We start from the raw sequence: 25,748 nt of genomic DNA on the forward strand, positions 1-25,748 counted from the left end.
GTTAGTATCTTGAAATTATTTTCCCTTAAAATGAAAAGTGTCCTTGTATTTTCTTTCTTCTATTCCTCTCACTGCTCTCTTCAAAATTGACCTGGTGACCCCCTTTTCAATGTTTTCATATATGAAGTAGTTCTGATTTCCTAACTTTTAAATCTTTAAAATTTGGTTTCTCTTATTTTGGGTAAATAGATTAAGACCCATTAGATATAACATAGGCATAATTTCATTTCTCAATAAATTCCATTTCAACATCTTTCACTTTTCAAATCACCCAAAGACTTCTTTATTAATGTTAGCATAGTTAAAACTCTAGATTTCTTCTCCGATGAAACACTTCTGTCTTCCCTGGACACAGCATAATTTAACTTTTAACTGTATAACTGATCTGTCTTTGGCAAAGGTGAATAAAAAGCAATCAGTGTCATCAAGGAATCCATGGGGCCCCCACGTGACATGCACCTTTTTTCTTATGATCGCACTAGGGCAGTGGTTCTCTACCTTCCTAATGCCACGACCCTTTCATACAGTTCCTCATGTTGTGGTGACCCCCCCCCCCCCATCATAAAATATTTTCATTGCTACTTCATCACTGTAAGTTTACGACCATTATGAATTGTAATATAAATATCTGATCTGCAGGATGTATCAGGTGACCCCTGTGAAATGGTCCTTCGACCCCCATAGGCTGGGAGCCGTTGCACGAGTGCGTTGCCAGCATTTGCAGTGATGTTCTTCCCACTTCGCTTCGACTTGCTTTTGGGTGGTTTCTTATTTATTTTTCTGTTCTGCACCCAGCATAATGCTTGCCACATCGAGGGTCTCTTTATCGTCTCCCTATGCCTCAGTCTCCTCATCCGTTTGCCTCATCGTGTTACTATGGCGAATACAAACCATGCATATGATGGATGCACTTGGGCATTGGCAAATGGTGAGCAGCCAATACGTAGCCATTTATCTTTACCCCAAGTCTCAATCTACCGTCTGTTGCCATCCAAATCAATTCATAGTCAATGTAACCTCAGGTGTTGTCAACTAGAACTCCACTTTGCAAGGATTTCTGTGGCTACTTTTTCACAAATAGGTTTCTAGGCCTTTCTTTTGAAGTGCCCGTTGGTAGACTTGAACTGTCAACTCTTTGGTGAACAGCCAAGCCTATTAACTCTTTATACTGCCCAATACTCCACTGGAAGTCTAACAGTCCTAAAATCAGGTCATTATTACAAGTGCCTATGGGTTTGAATTGCAGAATTTGTGTAGAGTGATTTTGATTTTCATTTTATTTTAGTGGTTATATAATGGGAAGTAAAAAAGCCAAATAGAATAAAATACTTTTGTTGGAATTTTCATATTCTATTTTCGTTATTTTTCCCTATTCCTTTAGTCTTCTTATCTCTCCAGGTATTTGTCAGCATGCTGAAATTTCTTCGTTTAAATATATACATATATATACTTTCCTCTCACTTGCTCTGAGGGGGAATGGTTAGTAGAAGCTACCACTGTGTTGTTGATGCAATTTAATCAGAGGTACAGAAATCCAAACTCTCCCATTTATTTTATCCTCATGCATCTTGGGAAAGACTGTGACAGCAATTTGTCATTTTTTGGTGGATATTTTACAGCCTTAATATAATTTTTTGATCTTTATTATTTTCAGAATTCACGACGCTTTATTTGTATTCTTTAAGCATGAAAAACACCGCCCCCCCCAATCCTGTGGTGTGTATGTGCGCATGTCATCTACACCCCACCTCCCACTCTTACACCTTCTCTGTGGTGAGTGGTTTACTTGGCTGATCAAAGCAGGGATAACTGCTAAACACATTTTTGAATACGTGTTCATCAAATAACACCTTTTCTTCTTAATACCTACTACCATCACCCAACAACCCATCATCTGCTGTTGAGTTAGTGTTTAATTACTGTCCTTAACGATGATTGCAGCGAATGCCTGTTAGGACAGAGATTTCTCCAGAGTGGCCCTAGACAGTCTCAGTTATACAATTACTGTGGCAATGCTGTGTGTCCTTTTGTAAACAATGAACTGTAGTGGTTTATTAGAGTACGCATTTACAAGTCTGTACGTTTTTATAGTTTTCTTGAGAAACCTTTGTTTGCCCAAAGGAGTTGTGAATTGCATTTACCTTAATGCATGGTGGGGATTATCTTTATTACAGATATTTAGGCAGTGCACTTACTTTCTATAGTTCATGCGCAGAGGAAACTCCCTGTATGTTTTCCATAAATGGATAAAATAGTCAGTTTTTAAATAATTAAATCTTCAGGTACAATGATTCTTGTTCACTTTGGATATTATAGTCCATGCTCCTTTTGTATTTGAAACTATAATTTAGAAACAAACAACAAAAAATGTGCTCCCCGGGTACTGTGTTAATAACTTCAGATAAGCTTGGGATAATTACATGTCTACCCTTCTCATTACAAACTTGCAGCGTTCTAATCTTATTAATGGTTTTCCTTGTTCACTTAAGATGACAGCACTTTGTTAGCCTTAAACAGAGACTGACGTGGTTTCTTCTAAATGGCATCTGATGCGGTGTCTGTCTTCAGTTCTCTGTGGTTTCCTGTTGTTTTTTTGTTTTGTTTTATTTTTTCATACATAGATAAAAGCTTTCTGAACTATTAATCCTCATTTACTTAACAAATTTACAAGGCTACATAAAGTATAAAATTTGCTATAAATACAAAATAGTCCTCTAAGTATGCCTACACATTCAGCTACACCGGGCCTTACTGTGTATTCCATCAACCTCATACACCTCCTCATCCATTCTTTAACCTATGTCTTACTTCAAAACACAGCGTTCTTCAAGGACATAGATGGTACCACATATTTCCATAGTTATGCAAATGACCCCTCAATACCTGGCGTTTAGCAATTAATAAATGCAGCAAGTCTGTCAGTGGTTCTCCAAATATGATTCCCAGACCCACAGCATCAGCATCACTAGGAAACTTAACAGACATTTTAATTCTCAGGCTCCACCCCAGTCTTACTGAGTCAGTTTATCTAGGATTATATCTCAATAATCTCTATAAATAGCTGCTGAAAGAATATGAAAGTTGTACTTTATAGTGATTCTTCTCTGAAAAGATTGCCAGCGGAGGAGGGGCAGCCACATCCACTTCATCCAGTCAAGCCTGTCTTTTATTTGTCAAGAGATACTAGTAAAGAAAACCCTAAGATTTGCATAGTTGCAATCTATATTTGCCGTTATATAAGAGGGCTTGCATTGTGTTCATGTTCTCATTTTATGAAAAGTAATTTTAAAAATGCATAATTTTCCCTCTCTACTTTTTAACGAATGATGGGCTTCAGCAAAGCATGGAGTGTGAGGATGGCCAAGGACTGGGCTGTGTCTGTTCTGCGTGTCTGGGGTTGCTGGGTTGAAACACCACTTCATGGCACCTAACGAGAGCAATCCAGAAATAAGAAAGCAGCCTCCTAAATGCCAGAAGGTTAAACTAAATATTGAGTGTTTCTCAATGGTAGGGGCAGATACTGAATGTTGGAAACTGCTCCAGTAGAGGATTGGTTGGGAAAGAGGGTTTTGCTTTTTGTTTTGTCCACTCCTCTTGCTCCTGAATGCTGTTCTGGGCAATTCTAAAAGTTTGAACCATGCTAATGTATCATCTATTCAAAATGTTGATAATTGATACTTAATAATCTAATGATTCAATGTAGAATTCATTTCTGTGAAACAGTCTGGTAGCTTTTCTTTTGCATTAAGAGTAAAGATTAGATACATGTTGGATACATTAGATACATTTATACTTCCATCTCTTTAGCAAACACTGGATTGCAAACCAGAAATGTCTTTATAACTTTGCACCATAACGTTCTTGAAATGATAAATGCAAATTATTATTTTATATTATGGGTTAAGTGCTACTATGGTCTCATCATTTTGTAACTATTTTCAGAAAGTAAATTTATTGTTCAAGTCCTACCCTGAGGCCGAGTAGCCCTGCGACATAGGGAGAATTTAATTTGGACTCACGGTTAAGTGAACTGGTAACAAACTGAAGAGCTTCTGACACACAGGACTTTGTTCTTCCTTGTGATTTTTTTTCTAGGGAAATCTTAATGGCCAAGGGCTGTTTTGAGTATAAAAATGATTTAGATTTTTATCACACTGTTTGTAAATAATTGAGTTACAAACCATTGCATATGTTCTGAATTATGAATAATGTTCTCAACTGTTTGCCTTTTAATTCCATTGTAATTGCATTAATATTATGATTAAATTATACAGTTTAAATAAAAGGTCTGTCTTAATTGCCGCTAAATTCAATTACTCTTCTTTTCTTTGTCCAGAACTATTGTCCCCTGGAAAGTCTTCAGACAGTGCCTTCATGAGGGCCATCCCATTAGCTCCGGCCTAGAAGCTATGGCGCTCAAGTCAACAATTGACTTAACTTGCAATGATTACATTTCAGTGTTTGAATTTGATATTTTTACTAGGCTGTTTCAGGTAAGTGAGATAGTGCATAATCTTCTTTCTTCCAGCCCTCCCACTCTGCTCCTACTCCTCCTTATTTCCCCTCCCATCTTCTTTTGTCTTCTCCCTGCTCTCTTTTTTAAATCTTACCTCTCTCCTCCACTCCGGCTTCTGCTCCAGTTGTGCATGCACATAGGTACACACACACACACACACACACACGCATACACACATGCACATATGATAAATATCCTCCTTAGTAGCCTGAAATTGTAATGCATCTCTTGTTATGTTATTGTTCCAGCATTGCCCACTTTACGGAGACTCATCTGGTTTAAATTCTACAGTGTCAGAACTGTGAGCCTTGTCATTGCTTGTCAGCTTAGAAGATTCATACAAAGACGCTTTATTGTAAACTTCCTCTTTAATTTCTCCAGCCCTGGTGGTAATGTTGTTAAGCACTCATCTGTTAACCAAATGGTCAGCAGTTCAAATCCACAGGCTAATCGACATTTCAAAGTTGCAGCTGTCTGCTTCTGTAAAGATTAAAGGCTTGGGCACCCTCTATATTCTCTCTGTATTCTTTTGAATCAGAATCTAACAGACTGTAAGAGATATTTGGTTTCTGTCTTTATGTTGTTGCTGTTTTCAATCCAGTAACTATCAGAATGCAACAGGTAAGGGCTTGCTAGTGGGTAATTAAGAAGGGCCTAATACCACAGTCCTGAGAAAGATGGGGCTTTCTACTCCCGTAAACAGTCCCAGCCTCGGAAATTCACAGGGGCTGTACTACCCTGTCCACTGGGATGGCTGTGGTTGCCATCAGCTCCATGGCAGTGCGGCACTGGTGGTGGTTGCTGCTTTGTTTTTGAGTTTGGTGTTGCAGCGGCTAAGCACTGCTATTAACAGAAAGGACAGTGTTTTGAACCTGCTCTGTGCAGGGTAAAGAGATGGTCATCTGCTGCTGTAATTCTACAACTTTGGAAAACCGACAGGGCAAATCCACTCTGGCCGATGGGGTCACTGTGTACTGAGATCAACTTGACAGCAGTTTTGTTTTGTGTCAGTGTGCAGTTGGTAGGATTTTATTCCATCTCTTCTCATTTGCCCTGCTCATTGCTTAGATCAGCAGTTCTCAATCTGTGGGTCGCCACCTCTTTGGGGGGGTCAAACAACCCTTTCACAGGGGTCGCCTGATTCATAACAGTGGCAAAATTACCATTATGAAGTAGCAATGAAAAGAATTTTGTTGTTGGGGGGGGGGCAACACAACATAAGAAACCTGTCTGTGTTAAAGGATTGTGGCATTAGGAAGGTTGAGAACCACGGCCTTACCTGAAAAGGGAAATAGGAAGCAGAAATCACAAACTATTCTGTCTAGTAGAATTGTATTGTTGTTTAAAAGCTGTTTTACTCCTTGAGTTACATATTTTGAACATGTTTCATCTAATCTTTTTTCATCTGCATATTTTAATTTTCAGTTTCTACACTATATTCCATCAAAACAGTATACCTGTATTAGTTTAATAAGTTACTCTTGGGAATGTATGCATCTTTCCTCCCTCACTTTACAACGCAATCAGTGTTAGATGTGAACCTTCATTTGTTGGTTTTATTTTTAAAATCATTCCTCCATAGTTGTCCTCCTTTAACTGTTGAGAAGCAAGTATAATTATGAGGAAGGCCAGGTGTTACTTTGCTCATTTATATACTTTAATGGAGTTATTTTGATTGTAAAGACCTGAAATTTGAATTTTGAGATTTGGGTCTGCTATAAAATTATAATATGTATGTAATTTCATTCAAATAGTCACAGAATAAGAGATCCATACTCATAATTTCCAGGGATATAATAATCCTAATGGTATAAGTTATGCAGCAATATAAATTGAAACGGATGTCAGCCTTGTAGTCTTTCCCAGGTCTTTGTTATTTTAGCCTGAGGTAAGGTTTATTCTGTTTGAAACATGCTTTCAACAAATGCACAGTACATCATTAGTTTTCTTATTTTCCACGCTATAAGGAGTTTGCTTCTATGATTTATAACTTTTCTTGACACTAGCCTGAAAGGATTTGAGTGATTGATTTATATGTATAATAAAACAAAATCAGGTAGGATTAGCTTTTAATTTAAGAAAGAGCTCATTAACAGAAGGCAAATTAACTTGTGTCAACAATACTTGTAAGTCATAATTTATTTTATTACAGTCTTAAAGTCATAATTCTACCTATGCATCTGGGGCAAGAAATCGCATAAATGACTTTAGAACATGGATTTTTACTTATTTTCATAGCTGTTTCATGATTATTCTCATTGCATATACTTTGTCTGCCTTTGCATTTTCAATAAATTAGTGTATGTTAAAACATAAATGGGGTACTTGATACTGATCCCGTTGTAATGGAACGTCTCCCCTTTTAAAAAGCTCTTGGTATTTTTACTGAATAATAGCCCATTTATTTAACATGAATCAAAGATTTTCTAAATGATAGTGTTGCTGCTGTACCCAGTGAAGGAAGGGAGCAGAAGTAGTTTTCCTACTTGATACTGATGTTCCATTCAAGGAAAGTGTATGGAGCTGTGCTCGTCAAGATGACTTCTCAGGGTATATCTTATGTACAAGAAGACACCCTATTTATTAGGTGTATGAGAACAACAATATGAGTTAAAGGGTTATTCAAATGTATACTTACTATATACGCGTAATACGCTGTCCAAGTAACCTTACTGCTCTAAGTATAATATAGTTTATATATGTTCAATAGGATGAGGGAGGAAAATGAGTAGAGCTACTATAGAAAGTTTATGTGGCAAAACCCAACGTTTTACTTGTGAACCAAAAAGTGCCCAGTCACTTTCAAAGTATGTTAATTTTAGAAATAGCTGAAAAATTCCTATTGATTTCTATGTGCTTCTGAAATTCTTCACTTCCTTTTACTTGTATATCCAATATTCAAATAATTTGATTATATTCTAACATCTGCCTTAAGATATAAAATTAGATCAATTAGTTTTTATTTTTACATAATTAAAAATATGCCATTAAATTTTAGTAAGTTTCCCTAAGATATATGCATTGTATGTAAAAAATGGACATTTTGCTAATATTGTTATTGCCTGAATCTTATATTCTGTTGCTACAGTGACATTGGTGATTAACTGGTAGTGGCTTTTTGAGTTCTCAGTTATTGAAGGCTAGAGTATTTCCTGGTGTCACTGTCAGTTATGTGCCCACAAGTTAACTTCAGGTCAGCGGTTCAAATCCATGAGCTGCTCCTCTGGAAAGAGGCCATTTGCTCCTCTAAACATTTACAGTCTCAGAGCCTCTGGGAGTTGGAATTGCCTCGGTGTCAGGGAGTAGTAAGGGTACCTTAGCAGAGTTATATCTGAGAGGGGGGATAAGGTATAATGTTAGGATTTGGATCTGGGGTAGTGAAACTAGCATAGGGATATAGAGATGGAATCAACAGAAACAAGGGGCTGAAGTGGAGGATTCTAGGGACTGAAGGAAGTAAGCCTTACTTTCCTTTATTTTGCTATCTGGCCAGAACTCGACAAATTGCTGGCCGTCATCCGAAGGATTTTGTAGTGGCTCCCTTTCTTGGTCCCTTTTCAGTGCCGTCCTGCCACCTGCTTTCTCCTTGCTCAGTAGTTCAGGGATGCTGGGACTGATTGCAGGAATTAGAATCCAGCAGTGGAACTGTGCGGACTTTACTTCTCTCCTCCCCGTGCTTGGGGATGCCCTGCTCTTCCCAGAAGCCTGGGTTGTTGAGTAGTGGGAAGTGAATGGAAGGTGAGTAAAGAAAGAATAAGCTGTGTCTGGAGTATCTTGAACTAATGGAATAAAACAGGGAAAGAATTAACGAAGGAGCATTACTACTTTTAGCAAGGAGAAAGAATTTCTGAAAAGATTAGCCAACCCTCCTCATCCTGTGTGCATTCAATGGCTATTCATAAAAATAGTACATTGGGGAGATTAGAAGGATTAATCTCTTTCACTCACTTTATTAATTTTTATATCATTTAAGAACGGGAAGATAATCTTGTTTTGATATGTGGTATAATATTTTAATCTGAAAACAAATTCCAAAAATAAGTTTTATTCTTTAAGCAGGTTGTTTTGTTTTGTTTTTTTAAACCGTGATTTGGCAAAATGCATAAAAAGGGGGGAAAACCCCACCCCATAACTACCACACGTTCCAGACTGTTTGAGTGGGTTGCATTTACCAGAGAAACCGCACACAGACTCTCTCTCTTACATAAACATGTTTGCAGTAGGAAACTGGCCTTCTGGATGATGTACGGAGAGACATTGTTGCTAGATACTCCAGCCTTCCGCTCAGAGCTCAGCTTGTATTATTTGCTTGTATATTTGATCAGTACATTGGCTCTTCTTTAAAGTTTAGCATTTTAAGAGCATTCATTCCTTCCATGAATTTACATGGATTTTTATAAAAGTGACCCAAATATGTGTCTGATATTCTTTTCCATTCTTGCCCTCTGTAGCTTGGGGAGGGGGAGGGTTAGCTTAAAAAAAAATCCAATGCCTAAAATAGGGCACAATTTCTCTCTCTGTCTGTCTCTCTCCCCACCCCTCAAAAAACAGTTATGTTGACATTCTTCCAAGTATTGTTTTATGCAATTTGAGCCATGCCTTAGGCAGAAAATTAAAAATATTTCATTTTTTCAAGATTATAGGCAGAGTTTCTCATGCTCTTCCAGAAATCGTTTTCCCCCTCTCCCTAATTAGATTACTTAATGTGATAGGGAAATGCCCAGAAGATTTTTCTTGTTATGTCAAAGAAAGAATAAATCGCTTCAAGACTAACTCATTCTTTCCCTTGTTATCCTCATCCCAAGGGATATATAATCCTTGAAGAATCTGCCTAGTAACTTTGAAACTTTCTGAACAATAATAAAGAACAAGTCTCAAAGCAGTCAAAAGAAACATTCATATATAGGATGACTGTTTCAACTACTTTAACATACCATCTGAAAATGTTCTTTTTTATGTAGAAAACTTAAATGAATAATCTGGCATATCAGGTTTAGTATGCTGCCAATTCACTGACATTAAGTAGCTTCCACATTAAAAATGTTGCAGACATGATCCATCTATCCCTTTAGCAAAGTTGTCCATCACCACCTGCGTTTTTCGCTTGCTGTGACATCTGGAAGGATAGTAGACTCCAGTAAAGAGGGAACCATACAAGGATGCAAGCCATTGTATTTGGATTTTTATAGAAGGTTTCTGTATAACTTTTAAACCCCAAACCTCTCAATTTTAATTGTATCAAGAAACATCTGCAAGTTTAATATGTTACTAAGAGGAGCACTAAGCTGGGAATGCAGGCCTTTAGATATGTCACTAATTAGATAGCGGGTCTGTTGAGCCGCAATTGTTGCTGATTGATCACCGTGTAGCCGAGACTAGGCGTAGGTCTCGATAGCCCACTGGCAGGCGTAGGTTTCGATAGCCCACCGGCGAGTAAAGCAAGCCTTTTCCTTGCCCCCACGGAGCTTGTGGTTAATATGTAACTATTGTCAAATTGTTCCACAGTGTGCTTTCTTGTCTCTAAAATAAGGAGCCTGACAATAATAATCATATAATATTAATTAAATTTTCCAAATGCCATTAAAGTGTCAGTACTTTAAAATATCATTTCACTTAGACTTACATTGCTATGAATTTGGTTCTATTGTAATATTATTTTTTTCTGGGAAAGAAAATTAAGATTAGAAGATGAATAACTTGTTGATGACCACAAAGGAACAGCCTGGGAGCCTGGGTTTCAACACTTTCGCCACATGTGTAACTGCCTTCTCTCTCTCTTTCCTCTCTGTCGATCCTACAAATGTTTATTGAGCATCTGTTAGATTCAGGCATGAGCCTAGATTCTTAAGATGTGGCTGCAAACAAAACAACTTCATAGACAAGTAAGACGTGTGATGGGAGGTTGCCGTTTTGCATAGGGTGGCCTCTGAATTAGTGGCATGTGGAGAGAGGAATCAGATAAATGTAAGAGGAAAATGTAATTCAGGTAGCGGATAAACAGCTCTTAGGTTGGAGAGTGCTCCTCTGTGTCCAGTCAGTAGTAAAGAGGCCAATAGAAAGTAGGAAAATAGAAAGCCATAGAAACAGAGGCAAAACCGGGGAGCCAGATGTTGTGAAGTTCTTTCTAGGCTATTTATAAAGGTGGTTTTACTCAAAATTGTGAGGATTTTGCGCAGAATGATGTGATTTATTTTCAAAAATGATCACAGATGCTGCATTTATTAGAGACTCTGTTGAGAAGAGATACCCTGCTTTTTCTTTTTCTTTAACCTTTTATTAGGGACTCATAACAACTCTTATCCTAATCCATACATGTACATACATCAATTGTACATACATCAATTGTATAAAGCACATCTGTACGTTCTTTGCCCTCATCATTTTCAAAGCATTTGTTCTCCACTTAAGCCCTTTGCCTCAAGTCTTGCTTTTTCTTTTTGCTCTCTGTATTCTGTCCTCAAACCGGCGCTCTATCTATTCATATTTCTCTAAAAACAGAATAAACTAACTATTGCTTGTCTCCTATCAGGTGACAAGGATTGAACCAAGCCACATAAACACATAATAATTTTAAAGGCTTCCAAGGGAATCTTGCAAGTGTATTAGATGATGAGCTGATATGTTATAGGTCATTGTTTTTTTGTGGATAATTTCATTTCATTTTATTTCTATTTTCAGCCTTGGGGTTCTATTTTACGGAATTGGAATTTCTTAGCAGTAACACATCCAGGTTACATGGCATTTCTCACATATGATGAGGTTAAAGCACGACTACAGAAGTACAGCACCAAACCTGGAAGGTAAAACTTTTCAGCAGTTGTATTATGCCATATCACTCAGGAGTAAAAATCCTCATTGGTCATTCCTAAGTAAATCAGTAATACCGGGGGTGGGGGCGGGGTGGAGAGATACTGTTAATAAATCAGGCTACTGCTCCTTCAGTGAATTCTTTAATTTAATACATTGTGTTTATTTTGAAACAATTTTTATAGAGCGAAGAAAATGTACTAATATATATTTTCTCATACATTTAGAAATTTCAGTAAGCCTTGATTTCTAATTTTCTATTTGGAATAGAATATTAACACATTGACTCTTTTGTGACACCCATGTTTGTGTATAAAATCGTAAGAATATTTTTTTCACTTTGAACACATGAATTTAGTACTAAAGACTTGAGTTGCATATTAATTTATTTAGGGTCTTTTTCAGGTCATGTACTCAGTTTGACTCTATGAGAAACATGTAAGTGTTTGTTACTGCTCATAGTTAGAATCCTAACCAATATCATGCCTTAGCAGTCTTCTTCTGTAATACCTGAAGAAGCTGTGTGTTTGGTTCTGTTTTTAATCTTCCAAATGATGAAGCTAAGCAAGGCGCGGAGACGTTTAATATCTACTGAAAGACTGGTTCTTTTGATTACGTGTTTGATAAGTTTCAGAGTAAAGAAGTTGGTAAACATCTTTAATTTCCTCATATTTGACATTTCTCAGTGTATGGAGTTGAGTAAGACGCAACTTAGCTGGTTTTCATTGTAGACAGGTGTACGGCTATTATCTGATCATTTGCAGTTTTGCACTTAAGGGTATTTCTTGAACTCTTTCTGCAGAGGAATGAATGTAATATTGTTTTTCCTCAGTTTGTCATTTCTGTTAGAGTAGACCATCGCAAACCTCAAACTAGCTGCTGTTGACAAAATTCTGACTCCTAGTGACCCTGTGAGACAGGGAGGACTGCCCTCGTAGGTTTCTGACCCTGTAATTCTTTATGGGACTAGGAAGCCTCATCTTTCTCTCTTGCACCTTGAGGTTGTCCAATTCAAAATGATCAATACTAGTCCATTCTCTCACTCACTAATGTTTAGAATATGGATCTTTATGTGCTCTGTTGCATTTTTGTCTACCTTTAATTTTCCTAGATTCACCCTCGATGAATTGCTTGTTTTGCTCTTTAGTGGTTGTTTGAAGTTCTTTCTTCTCATTATGAGTAATGCCATATCATCCCATGGAGGTCCGGAAAGTCCTGCTCCATCACATCAGTAACATCAGACATACCCGAGGAAGCCACTCTTTCCCAGTGTGTTCTGAGTGTATTTCCACCTCTAGGGCTCATCTGCTGGCATCTACCACACAGCTGTCTGCTGCTATTCAGAAGGTTGGCATGGGCCAGCTTTCTTTCTTTTTTTTTTTTTTAACAGTTTTATTAGCACTTCATCCACTGGCATGCAATTCAATAATTCATATCAAGAAGAGTTATGCAATTGTCAACATATTTAATCCTGGAACATTTTCATTCTCCTGTAGTCATTGTGATTCATGTCATTATTATTTTTTCTAATTGTGGCAAAAATATGCACAGCAGACATTCTCCAATTCCACAAATTCTAGTTGTGTAATTCACTGTCCTTGATTATACTCTCCATGTTGTACACCCATTATTGATAGCCCTTTTCACATTAGTCTACCGCTATTGAATTAAACTCAATGGCCCCTATGCAGAAACTCTTTCTCCTTCACGTATGCTAACCACTGGTCGTGTGTGTGTGTGTGTGTGTGTGTGTGGTTTGCTTGATATTGGATCCACATATCAACACTTCAGTGGTTAAATTGCTTTGAAAAAGAGTTGTGAATACATAATCACAATCAATTCTAGTTCCCCACCCCCTGCTTTTTTAGACGCACATCTCCAGCTGCTTCTTCTGTTGTCTTCGTCTGTCTTGGTCGGGAAGCTCTGCGGCTACCTGTCTACCAAGGGTCACCCTTCTATTATTTGTGATACCGGTGCTTCCGGCACCACCGCAATACACCATCGACCGCAACATACCGAAGTGAGCGAAGAGTGGTGGAAGATCATGAAGCCATTAGATAGAGAACATTAATTTGTAAAATACTTTGGAAGTATACTGATTCATCAATTACTAATGTCTATAAAGAAATATTTAGTTCTGCCACATATTTGTAGAAGCTAAATTAAAAAATCTACTAGTTGTCAGCAAGTGGATCCCAACTCTTGGCAAGCCGGTTGTCTCAGTGTAGAACTGACCTTCATAGTGGCTGACTTCTTTGGAGGCAGATCCTGAGAAGAGTTGGAAAGTAAATCCAGATACCAAACAGTTGAGCATGGTCGTCATTGCAATACCCAGTGACGGCAGCAAGAAAGGGTACTCCGATTTAGCCAGCAGTTGACATTCTCTTGTTCCATATTCTGTCTCATAAAATTCAGATATGGAAATCATTATGACAAGTGCGAGTATAATGCACTTAGGAGATAGCTAAATGAACAAATAAATGATAAATTTATAATCAAGACAGTATCTCTTATTTGGCATTAGTTTTTGTTTGTGTTGGAGTTAGTTTTAATGAACTTAACATTCAACTAAATTTTTTAACTCCAAATGAAGATGTCTGATTTGTCATGGTCAAATAGTAGCCATGAACATATTTACTTTGCTTTCTCATCAATACACTTCAGCTCCTTTGAGCTTTTGCGTAAAAATGGATGGCTAGAATGCTTCGATGAAAAGTATTATTTTTAAACAAGATATTTAACACCTGAAGATAAAATAAAACATCCCATATTATGTACTGAAAACCTGCTTATTAGTTTATGTATAAGGTGAACAAATTAGATTTTTTTGGTATTTATTTATTTATTTAACAATTTATTGGGGCTCATACAATTCTTATCACAGTTCATACATATACATACATCAATTGTATAAAGCACATCTGTACAGTCTTTGCCCTAATAATTTTTTTCTCCTCTTTTCTTTTTTTACAGAACAAATTAGATTTTTGCCTTTTTATTTTTACGTGGCTTATTTCCAAAAAATAATTTATTTCAGAGCTGATTCAAACTATGAGCATTTTCATACATAGCACTCCCAATGGCAATAAATCATTAGATAGATAACAATTCCTTTTTTCCCCAACATTATCCTAGAGTATTCTAAAGAAGAAGAAAAACATTAGTGCCTCTTCTATAGAAAAGGAGAATGACCGAGCTTTCTATTCCAGTAAAGAGTTACTAGCTCAGAAAATCATGAGGCAATTCCGTCCTGTCCTCTAGGATCACTGAGTTAGCATCAACTTTGGCAGTGAGGGTAGTTTTTTGGTTTTAATAGAAAGATAAATGTTTACTTAAACAAAATGCCGAAACTGCTGTTGAGTCCATTCTGGCTCATAGGGACTGTAGAACTTACCATAGGACTGCTAAGACTGTGTATCTCTACAGGAGCAGACTGCTACATCTTGCTTCTACAGAGCTACTGGTGGGTTTGAACCACTGACTTTTCTGTGAAGAAACAAGTGCTATGCTAGGGGCGCTGGCTTAAATGAAGTGCCCAAACTCACTGCCATTGACTTAACAACCGTTTAGGACAAATTAGAGCTGTCCCCAAGAGTTTCCACAGCTGTAACCTGCACAGAGCCAGGCGCCACATCTTTCTTTCTGTCTTTTGTTGAGAACTGCTGGTGGGCGCGAAGAACTAACCTTTCAGTTAACAGCCAAATTCATAACCACTGGGCTACTGGGGCTCCTCTAACTGGTGTCACAGTGATAACAAAGATAAATTTAGAGATTAACATTTATAGCAAGACTTATTAGTCACTGTGTTGTTTTCTTTTTCTATTTTGTTTTTAAAAACTTGAATTCTCAGCAATTGGCATATGTTTGGAATGGGATTTAAAGTTATTTTTTCATGCTTTGCAGCTACATTTTTAGGTTAAGCTGTACTCGATTGGGGCAATGGGCCATTGGCTACGTGACCGGGGATGGCAACATTTTACAAACTATACCTCATAACAAGCCATTATTTCAAGCCCTGATTGATGGGAGCCGAGAAGGATTGTAAGTATGAAAAACATGAGTTGAGATATTTATTGTTCACAATTTGAAATTCTTGAGGCTGTGTTGTGGGAAAGACAGTGTTTACAAGTAAGCAGTGATTTTGGTAGGAGGGGTTGTTGATAGTTGCTTTTTGTTTTGTTTTTTATTGTAACCTCATTTTAGGCATTTTAAGTAACCTAATTGTTTAGTTCAACTCTACATTACAACTAAGTTTCAGCATTGACTTATGCCATGAAGGCATTTTTTTATAGTAAAAGAAATTGAAATTGAAGAGTAGTTTGGCAATGCATATAAAAGTATGTATATATTTTCGCTATCGTATACGGTTGCATTAATTGTGACTCAGCGATGCTATAGGGCTGAGTCAGGTAGCTCCATAGGGTTTCAAGTTGCAATACAGAAGTGTGCAATAGGGCAACTATTGAATGCTGCAAGAAGCACCAAAGCAGTTGGAGGGAATGCACAGTCACTGTACCAGAAATAGCTCATCGGTACACAGCCGTTTCCAGGGGTAGTATGAGGGAAATCTGGTGGTTCTGGAAGAAAACGCCCATACTGCTCTGAAGGCCTTCACAGAAAACAAGGCTCCAGGAACTGAGAGAGCAACCGTTGAATGTTTCAACAAGTTGATGAAGCTCTCGGGGTACTCACTGGTTACCTGGCCAAGTGATTGGAAGAAATTCATACTTGTACTCATTTCAAAGAAAGCTGACCCTACAGACTGTGGAAATTATTCAATAATATCTTTAGTAGCACAGGCAAGTAAAATGTAGTTGAAGATAATTCAACGATGAAGCCATGCAACCACAGAGGACTACCAGAAATCCAACCATGTTACAGAGAAGGACCTAGAATGAGGGTTAATACCACTGTTGACATCAGATGGATCTTCGTTGTGTTTTCTTAACTAGACCAAGGCATTGCACTGTGTGATCATATAAAATTATGGTAGCATTGACAAGAATGGGAATTCTAGAATACTTACTCGTACTCATTGTACACATGTGGCACATAGCATACATACCGTATATACTTGAATATATACCTACCGTATATACTTGAATATAAGCCGACCTGAGTATAAGCCAAAGTACCTAATTATTACCTGGGAAACCAGAAAAACTGATTGACTCGAGTATAAGCCTAGGTTGCAAAATGCACAACCTATTGGTGAGTTTCAATAATCAAAACAAATGAAAATAAAATTATTAAAAGTTGAGATATCAGTGGAGTAATGTATTTAAATATTTATTTTAAATAAAAACATAAATAAAAGGATAACAAGTCATTCAACATTAGTAAACCAACACAGTAAGTGGAAAATAGGTTCAACAAAAACAATAAGGTATCAACACTGACACCTTAAGAGTACTAGTCCCTCAGTTCAATCAGCAACCAAGCTAAAATGTAAAGAGTTAAAATCCTGCAGAACTGGATTCTTCATCATCATCCATATCCCATTGCAGAGCTTCAGCTGGTGTGAGGTCATCATAGATGCTGTCCTCACTGATATCGCCGTCAGCACCATCACTGCTGTCATTTCCTTACAAAACGCAGTCTTCACTGCCATCCATAGCATTACTCATACTACATTTCTGGAAGGCACATCGCACCATGTCTTCTGGAATGTCTTCCCATGCATCTCGAACCCACTTTGCTATTGACTCTATGTCAGGCTTCATGAGATTTCCTCCTTCTGTTAGTCGGGCTTGACCAGATGACATCCATTCATGCCACATCCTTTGCGCATGGTCTTTAAAAGGCTTATTCAAAGATACATTCTGAGGCTGCAGTACACATGTAAGCCCACTTGGAATAACGGTTAAAGTAACTGTACTAGATTTTTCCAATTTTTTTATGTCATCCGATAGGTGGACTCTGAACATATCCTCAACAAGTAACAATGGCATTTTCTTTAAGGCTGCTCCTGGTCGTCAGTTCCAAATTTCTTCCAGTCATTTTTTTGTTCTGTCTTCATCCATCCAGCCTTTAACATGTGCATGCACAGAAATTCTTGGTGGGAAATTGATCTTTTTAGGCAAGGTCTTTCTTTTAAAAATAATGACAGGACGCAGCTTGGTTCCATTAGCTAGAACAACTGTGACGAGGTGTTTTGTTTTCATTTCCTGTGGTTTTGAGAAAAATGTTTTTTTTCTCCTAAACTTGCCACAGTTCTGTTGCTTGGAAGATCAAAAGTCATGGCAGTTTCATCCAGATTCCCAATGTCTGCCAGGTCATAATTATATATCCTTCTTTGTTTTATAATAAATGACTAGAATGACATAATTTTTTCTTCAAAGTCTGTGGCAATTTCTGGGAAATCTTTGTTGTTTGTCTCAAACATAGTAGGCCAAACCTATTCATGAAGTGGGTACACCATCCTGCTGATGCAGCAAAGTTTTCAATGCCTGGTGCTTTATATTTATCATCCTTAGCCATTTGTAGAGCATGTATGTGGATTCCCATGTGTGTTACATGGTAACCATTTTGACGACCCTCCATAACCCATCTATGCAATTCACTCTCTAGAGCCCCATAAAACGATGTTAAACCACTACAAGCTTTTTTAGGTTTTGGAATCTGTTCCAAGTCAGCCTTCAGTTTCTGCCACTCCCTCACTTGCTTTTCGTCAACACAGAATTCCCTACTTGCAATACTGTTATTGCTCTCTTCTGCTCTTGACACACCCTTCATTTTGAAACCAGCCTCATATGATCGGCATTCTTGTTTTGGTTCAAGAGTATCCATTTGTAATAGGATAAAAAAAATAAGACTTTAAAAAAGTACTTTCATGGTAATGCCCTCCCCCCACGACATGTTAGGGGGTGGGGGATGAGTCTGTGCTGGCGGGGGATGCAGGATGTGAATTAACACAGAGACCAGAGGGGAGAAATGGATCACAGCCACAGACACATCCTTCCCAGTTCAGCTGCCAGCATAAGTGAATCACTATGGGTGCTTCTGCGAATTGGAACTGTCCACATCATAGAACGGCTCTGATTGGTTAGATGTAAGTCAACAACCATTCAAAGCCCTGCAGTGTCAGCGGCGCTTTGAAAGAACAGCGGAGAAATGACAATCACCTGTGAGGTAATGGGCGCTTGTCCCGTTACCTGGGTCTGGGCAGCGAGATGTTACACCTTGCTGGGGTACCACTGACCTATGTATAATCCAAACCCCAGGTTTTCAGCACATCTTTTGTGCTGCAAAGCTTGGCTTAAATCAGGAAAGGCGTGTGTCACGGTTGTGTTTCTTTATCATACTTCCTTATTCTGTATGCTGAGCAAATAATCAGAGAAGGTGAACTATATGAACAAGAATGAAGGGTGTCAGGGTTGGAGGAAGGGTTATTAACAACCTGAAATATGCAGACATACGGCTTGGCTCCCTGAAAGTGAGGAGGTATTTAAAGAAATACTTGGTGATAAGATCAAAGATTGCCACATTCAGGTAGATCACAACTCAGTATAAACAAAAGCAGTCTTCTCAGCTGTACCAATAAGAAGTAACATTATGGCAAAATCTCCTTTTAGTTTGCATCTACAATCTCATGGAAGCAGCAACCAAGAAATCAAATTCCTCATTAAATTAGGCAAATCTGCAGAATACCTCTTTAAAGTGAGAAGATTAAGATGCACCTGATCAAGCCACAGTATTTTCACATGTGTGTGAACGGTGGACCATGAATAAGGAAGACCCAAGAAGCAGCAATGCTTCTGAATTATCGTGCTGATGAGGTCATCGAAAGTACCACGGACTGCCCGAAAAAGCAACAATTCGGTCTTGGCAGAACTTGCACAATTTGAATGCCCCTTAGAAGTGAGATGGTGAGGTTTCTCTCGTAATACGGACAGGCTGTCATAGGAAATCATTTTCTGGGAATATGGCCGTGAAAACGCAGAAGACCCTTGATTAGATCATTCTTAAAGTAGCTGCAACAATGGACTCACACATGACACTTGTGAAGATGGTGCAGGATCAGTCCGGTCCCCGTTCTGCTGTTCATTGGGGTGCTGTGTGGGGGCTCTAAATGGCATGGCACAGCCGTCTTTACAGCAGCAGGTGAACCAGGCTTCTTTTCCTAACCAGAGGCTGGTAGGTTCAAACAAGTGACCTTTTGCTTAGCAGATGCGCATTGAACCATTGCACTATCAGGGATACTTAGGTGTATGTGGGGACTTCTAACCTGTTATGGAACAATTCCATTACCTTACCACTAAGTCTGAAGAACCCCTCCTATATCTAGAGGAAATCAGTACAAATATTTGACGTCTCTCGCCGGTGTGCGTATGAAATGGTCTTGGTTGACTTGACTGGTTGTGCTTAAGTGCTCTTAGTTTCATTTTCCTCTGTGTACCCCCTTGTTCCCTTTTTCTTTGCAACCTCATTCCTTTTATTAACACGAAAATGAAACATATCAATGCCATGTTTATATTGCAGAGGCAGCATTTAATGTGTCTGCTAGTCTTTGCTCAAACTTAAAGTCAAATAAGTGCTCCCCCTTTGCATTTTAGTTTGTGACTTTTTGGCCACACAGACCTTGACCCATATGAGAGGTCCCTTTACAGTAAATCTGTTTGGTCCTTCCTATGTCCTATCTCTGTGTTCACAGTGTCACTTTCTCATGCTGAGTTCTTTGCCCTCTGCCTGACTGACTAGCTCAAGGACATACTGAGATCCCATGTGCTGCAGAGTGCATTGTGACAGATATCTGGGAAGAAAAGGTTCGCTGGATTGAGAAAAGACCAACTGAGTTAGGCTTTTACTTCTCCAAAATAGTTGGAATAAAATAATAGTTAAATTATACGTAGAAAAAATTTCAATTGATGGACTTTTAAGAAATATTTATACATGAGGTGTATGGCAAGCTATTAGATGTGTCTTTCAATTTTTTTAAAAAAAGAAGTATAAAAACACTTCATTTATTATCTCAAATAGACCAATGATTCCTTTCTATAGCTTATGAATTATCATCATTGCAAAATTTTCATCTGTAAGAAAATAAACTGTAGAGTTTCAATTCATAAATAGGGGGCATGTGTGGACAAGACTATAAATGGAGTAATTATGATATTTTTAAAAGTCAGCCAGGAGTAAAAAATTGCAATATTTTAATCAGAGTAGTCTACACTCTAGTCTATTAATCTCTTTGAAAGTCAACTTTAATGTTTACACACACACAAATCTTTATAGGAACTTGGGTAGCTGAATTTGATCTTTATGGAGAGATTAGATTATAATAGATTTATTGTATTAATTAAGCAGATTTCCTTCAGATCAATGAAAACACATTTCATCTGGCACAGCTGATATCAAACATGAAACAAAACCTGTTGACATTGAATGAAATTTTGATGGCAACAGCCCTGTAGGATAGGGTTGAATTGTTCCTTAGCGTTTCCAAGGCTGGAAAACTTCCAAAAGCATACTGCTCCATCTTTCTCCTCTGGAGCAGCCATCATCTGGACCAATGACTCAGTCCTGTTAGTTCTTTCCACACTTTCTGATCTAACTGTTAAATTTATTTGGATAACTAGTCCCCTCTTTACCCCTTCATTGCCATAGAAAGGTGAGCCTGGCAGAATCCTTTTTTATGAGATCAGTAGTCATGGAATCAGAACCTTGTACATTAAACCCCAGGCCACACCAAACACACCTCCATCCCAACCCTTATCAGCCAAATACGAGGCCTCTGACACATCAAATCTGTATGAACATTCATCTTTCTCCCAAGCTAGTAGCAGCTGGTAGGTTCAAAGAACTGACTTTGCAATTTTGCAGTCAGTGCTTAACCCACAGCAACACCAAGGCTCTTTATAGCTTAAACAAAACCTTTTAATCTTCCCTGTAGGAATCTTGCTGTCCTTCATCTCTAATTTTTAATCTATTGAATTTCCTATATATTTTAAAACTAACAGAAAAAATGCTATATGCATATGTATGACCTTTATTCGTACATATTTGATAATGTTTAGAGAATATAGTAAATATCATATATTTTACTCTGGGCTTTGATGGTCTGGAAAGAAAGTTACTTATCAATTTGGCGCCTCATTTAATGTTTAGAATATTGTCACCCTCAACCACAATAACATTAAAATTGTTTCATAGTCAGATGTAGTCAGCTCCATGTCCATAATATTAAACAAGAACAACAATAACAACAAAACTTATCTCACATATCAGTCTCTTACTATATGACAACACTGTCCTGTAAATTCTTTTTTTTTTAGTTTTTCTGAGTAAATTCTAAAACTTGCATTAATTTACTAAAATGTCTGTAGACTCTTCATTTAAGAAAACTAGTTGCTTTATTCTTTAGTATAATTTTAATACATTTTTCTCTAGGAACATATTTTCCTCTCTAGTATTACGATCTTAATTTTCACATATGCCATAAAGAATATTCAAAAAAAGTAGCCAAAATAAAATTATTTAGAAAAAAATGTAGTATGAATTTATATTGTCATTTGACAAAATTTAAAGCAGAGAAAATGCTATATCTGCATATTTATGTTAACATTATTAGGTATTTAATAACACTTGTTTTCATTAAAATATGTAGCTACTGAATGAAGAGTAAAACTTTCTTAATACAGTAAGCTTACATTTTTACTTCAACTTTTATTTCACACATAAATCTTTTTTTGGGGTGGTCAGGTGCACCTTAGTTTCTTATTTTTAAATCATTTTATTGGGAGCTCGTACGACTCATCACAATCAGTACACATATCCATTGTGTCAAGCACATTGTATATTTGTTGCCATCATCATTCTCACATTTGCTGTCTACTTGAGCCCTTGGTATCAGCTCCTCATTTTTCCCCTCACTACCCACTACCCCTTCCTCAAAAACCCTTCATAATTTATAAATTATTACTATTTTGTCATGTCTTACACTGTCTGACGTCTTCTTTCACCCACTTTTCTGTTGTCCATCCCCCAGGGAGTGGGTTATGTGTAGATCCTTGTAATCAGTTTCCTCTTTCTACCCCACCTGCCCTCCACCCTCTAAGTATTGCCACTCTCACCGCTGGTCCTGAAAGGGCCATGTCATGGATTCCCTGTGTTTCCAGTTCCTATCTGTACCAGAGTACATCCTCCAGTCTGGATTTGTAAGGTAGACTTGGGATCATGATCGTAAGGGGGAGGAAACACTTAAGAACTAGAGGAAAGTTGTATGTTTCATCGTTGCTACACTGCACCCTGATTGTCTTGTCTCCTCCCTTAGGCCCTTCCATAAGAGTATGTCTAGTTGCCTACAGATGCACTTTGGGTCTCCAATCTGCACTCCCCCTCTTTCACAATGATATGATTTTTTGTTCTTTGATGCCTGATACCTCATCCCTTCGACACCTTGTGATCACACAGGCTAGTGTGCTTCTTCCATGTGGGCTTTGTTGCTGCTCAGCAAGATGGCCGCTTGTTTATCTTCTAGCCTTTAAGACCCAGACACTTTATCTTTTGATAGCCGGGCACCATCAGCTTTCTTCACCACATTTGCTTATGTACCTGCTTTGTCTTCAGCAATTGTGTCGGGAAGGTGCGCATCATGGAATGAATGCCAATTTAATAGAACAAAGTGTTCTTGCTTTCAGGGAGTACTTGAATGGGACCCAAAGTCCATCTACTACCTTAAAACTAAACCTATAAATATATGCACATAGATCTATTTCTCCATCATCAAATATAAATATATTTACATATGTATATACCTGTATTTAGACCTCTATAAATGCTGTTTGCCCCTAGCTCTTTCCTCTATTTCTTTTTATTTTCCTTGTGTCCCACTATCATGTTTAGCCTTCATTTGGTTTCAGTAATTTCTCTTGGTTACATTGACTTTGATCAAGCCCTGCCAGGCCTCTTACACCTTCCTCCCAACCAATTTTGGATCACTTGTTGTTCCCTTGTCCCTGGGTTGGTTAACTCCACTTCCGTTCCCTCTCCTCTCCATCTCCCATGTCCCCCTGGAACTATCAGTCAATTTTCTTCTCCTCCAAATAGTTTATCCCACCCATCTTATCTATAGAGACCTGAAGAGATAATAATATGCACAAAAACAAGGCAGAGAAAAACAAAGCAACAAAAAAAATACAAATTAGCCGCAACAACAAAAAAGCAATGACAAAAAGAAATGCCTGTAAATAGTTAAAGTTTTGTTTGTTGACTTTTAGGAGTGTTTTCTGGTTCAGTCTGATGGGGCCCCAGAGTCTTATTTTTGGTATTCTTCATAGTGGGGCTGGCCATATGATCCTCTCTGTGCATTGGCTGCTCTGAGCAGGCATATCCTCTTGGGCAGGGATGTGCTGCACTCTCTCTTCCTCCCCCTTCATTTGCTCCCATGTGCTCTGATCAGAAATGTGTCTCTCCCTGAGCTGCAGCTTCATTGCTGTCCTCTGAAGAAAATTCTACTGGGGGGAGGGGCATCTGTCCACGTAGTTGGGATTGGGGCCAGCCCTTCAGACCTTTCTACTGGTTCGCTAAATCTTTTTTAATGGAACATGTGTTTATATACCACTCTGTTTCTAGTTTGATTTGTAGTAAATGGAACAAAAGACTATTTTTTTTCTACTTCTTTAAACTTTGTGTGGGTCTGATTGGAGATGAAGCAGAAGAATGAAATTGAGAAACTGTAGAATAGGCTTATCACTAAGGTGTTAAGGTTACTTTGAAAGAAGATTGTGATGTTAATCCTGTTTTGTCTGCCTATGATGAAAAGGTGGTATAAAATAATGCAGTCAGCATTAACCATGCTTCAGGAGAAAGACAAAATCTTTGCACATCGATATAATATTCAAAGTGTTAGGAAACAATAGAACATGAGTGACTACTGAAATCAAAATTTTACTTACCTAAAGAATACATATATATTATAGGTATTGAATTCAAGTTATATTTGGATCCTGAACCCATACTCATTTCTCATAAGAAAATGATTTTTAGATTCTAAAAGCTCTAAAAATAACCTGTAATATAGGAACGGGTATCAAATAGGTATAAGTTAAATGAAAAGTAAACATCCAAATGATTATATAAGCTTAACTGTCATTTAAAAATTTTATTTATGTCAATGATGTTTATGTTTCAAAATGTAGCTATCTTTATCCTGACGGAAGGAGTTATAACCCTGATTTAACTGGCCTATGCGAACCTACACCCCATGATCATATAAAAGTTACACAGGTAAGAACAATTTCTGTAAATGTATGTATAATCAAAATCAGGTATGATGCTCTCAAAATAAATGAACATTCTATGTCTCTACCGTCAAGAGCCCTGGCAGTGCTGTGCAGTGGGCTTTGGCCTGCTAAATGCAATGGCAGCCCTTTGAACCTTCCAGCTGCTCCAAGGAGAAAGGCAAGGCTTTCTAATCTGTACAGACTTCCTTTCTCAGAAACCCTGTGCTGGCTCACCGGAAGTCGACATGGACTCATTGGCAGTGGATTTTTAAATTTTTGTTAAAACCAGTTTATTGGGAGTTGATACAGATATATCATTCCATAGTTCAGTCACATCAACAGTATTGTATACAATTGCTACCCCAATCGGTTTCAAAGCCATCTCTTCCTTGAGCTCCATTTCATCAGCTCCCTTTTCCTACCCACCTCCCATTGGGCCCCTGAGAAACCCTCATTCTACTTGTTGTCCTTATAGGTTAAACCACTCCTGGGTTTCAGATACTGACACACAAACAAACATAACAACAAAAGCTCAAGAGGGCCAACCCCAATGACAGAACACTTCTGAGATAAACCCCAGTCTGAACAAACAAAAAAAATCAGAAAATGCTGAAAATCACATCAGGTCTAACATGCATCCGAGTGGGAACCCACTGACAAGGTTTTAGCCGTTCAAGTCAAGTTTATCATTGGGATCTTCTGTAATCATCTCTCCATTGCACTCCCTTGGTAACCAGTTTCTTCTCATCCTTCTATTATGGACAGAGGGGAATCGCCAGAGGCGTATTCCCTATGCTTATCCCACAAATGTATCTGGGGCTCCCACTGCCATGCATGGCCTTCTGCAATCCGGAGTCTTACAGCTTAGGGTCTGACACTATTTCCTCCTCCACCTTTGAATGATATGATTTACAATCCTTTGGTCACTGAAGTTGGTGTGTTTCTTCCATGTGGACTTAGCTGATATTTCAGTTAGATGGCTGCTTGTTTGGAAACCAGCCTTTAAGATTCCAGATGTCATTTTATCTAATAGCTGGCCACCATCTAATTTCTTCACCACATTTTCCTATAGTACCCATATCTTCTGAGTTCCCTTCCTTAGGGCATGTATGGAGCAGGCCTATGATGTAAGAACTAATTGTTCTTATATAGTAGCTTGGGTTTTGTGCAAACCCAAAGTCCATTCCCATTCCTATTCCTGG

General features: G+C 38.0%; 1 protein-coding gene across 4 annotated transcripts in view; it reads left to right on the plus strand.

Annotated features, from left to right (window-relative positions):
- The window catches only part of CBLB (Cbl proto-oncogene B), a 238,033-nt gene that overhangs the window by 114,959 nt on the left and 97,326 nt on the right, over positions 1 to 25,748 (plus strand). For all 4 annotated transcript variants that reach the window (XM_075542586.1, XM_075542584.1, XM_075542585.1 and 1 more), the window contains exons 5-8: positions 4,337 to 4,493; positions 11,195 to 11,316; positions 15,227 to 15,364; positions 24,463 to 24,550. In XM_075542586.1, the coding sequence (XP_075398701.1) occupies positions 4,337 to 4,493; positions 11,195 to 11,316; positions 15,227 to 15,364; positions 24,463 to 24,550 (505 nt within the window). The remainder of the gene's footprint in view (positions 1 to 4,336; positions 4,494 to 11,194; positions 11,317 to 15,226; positions 15,365 to 24,462; positions 24,551 to 25,748) is intronic.

This window comes from Tenrec ecaudatus, chromosome 2, assembly GCF_050624435.1.
Source record: "Tenrec ecaudatus isolate mTenEca1 chromosome 2, mTenEca1.hap1, whole genome shotgun sequence".
NCBI classification, from domain to species: Eukaryota; Metazoa; Chordata; class Mammalia; order Afrosoricida; family Tenrecidae; genus Tenrec; species Tenrec ecaudatus.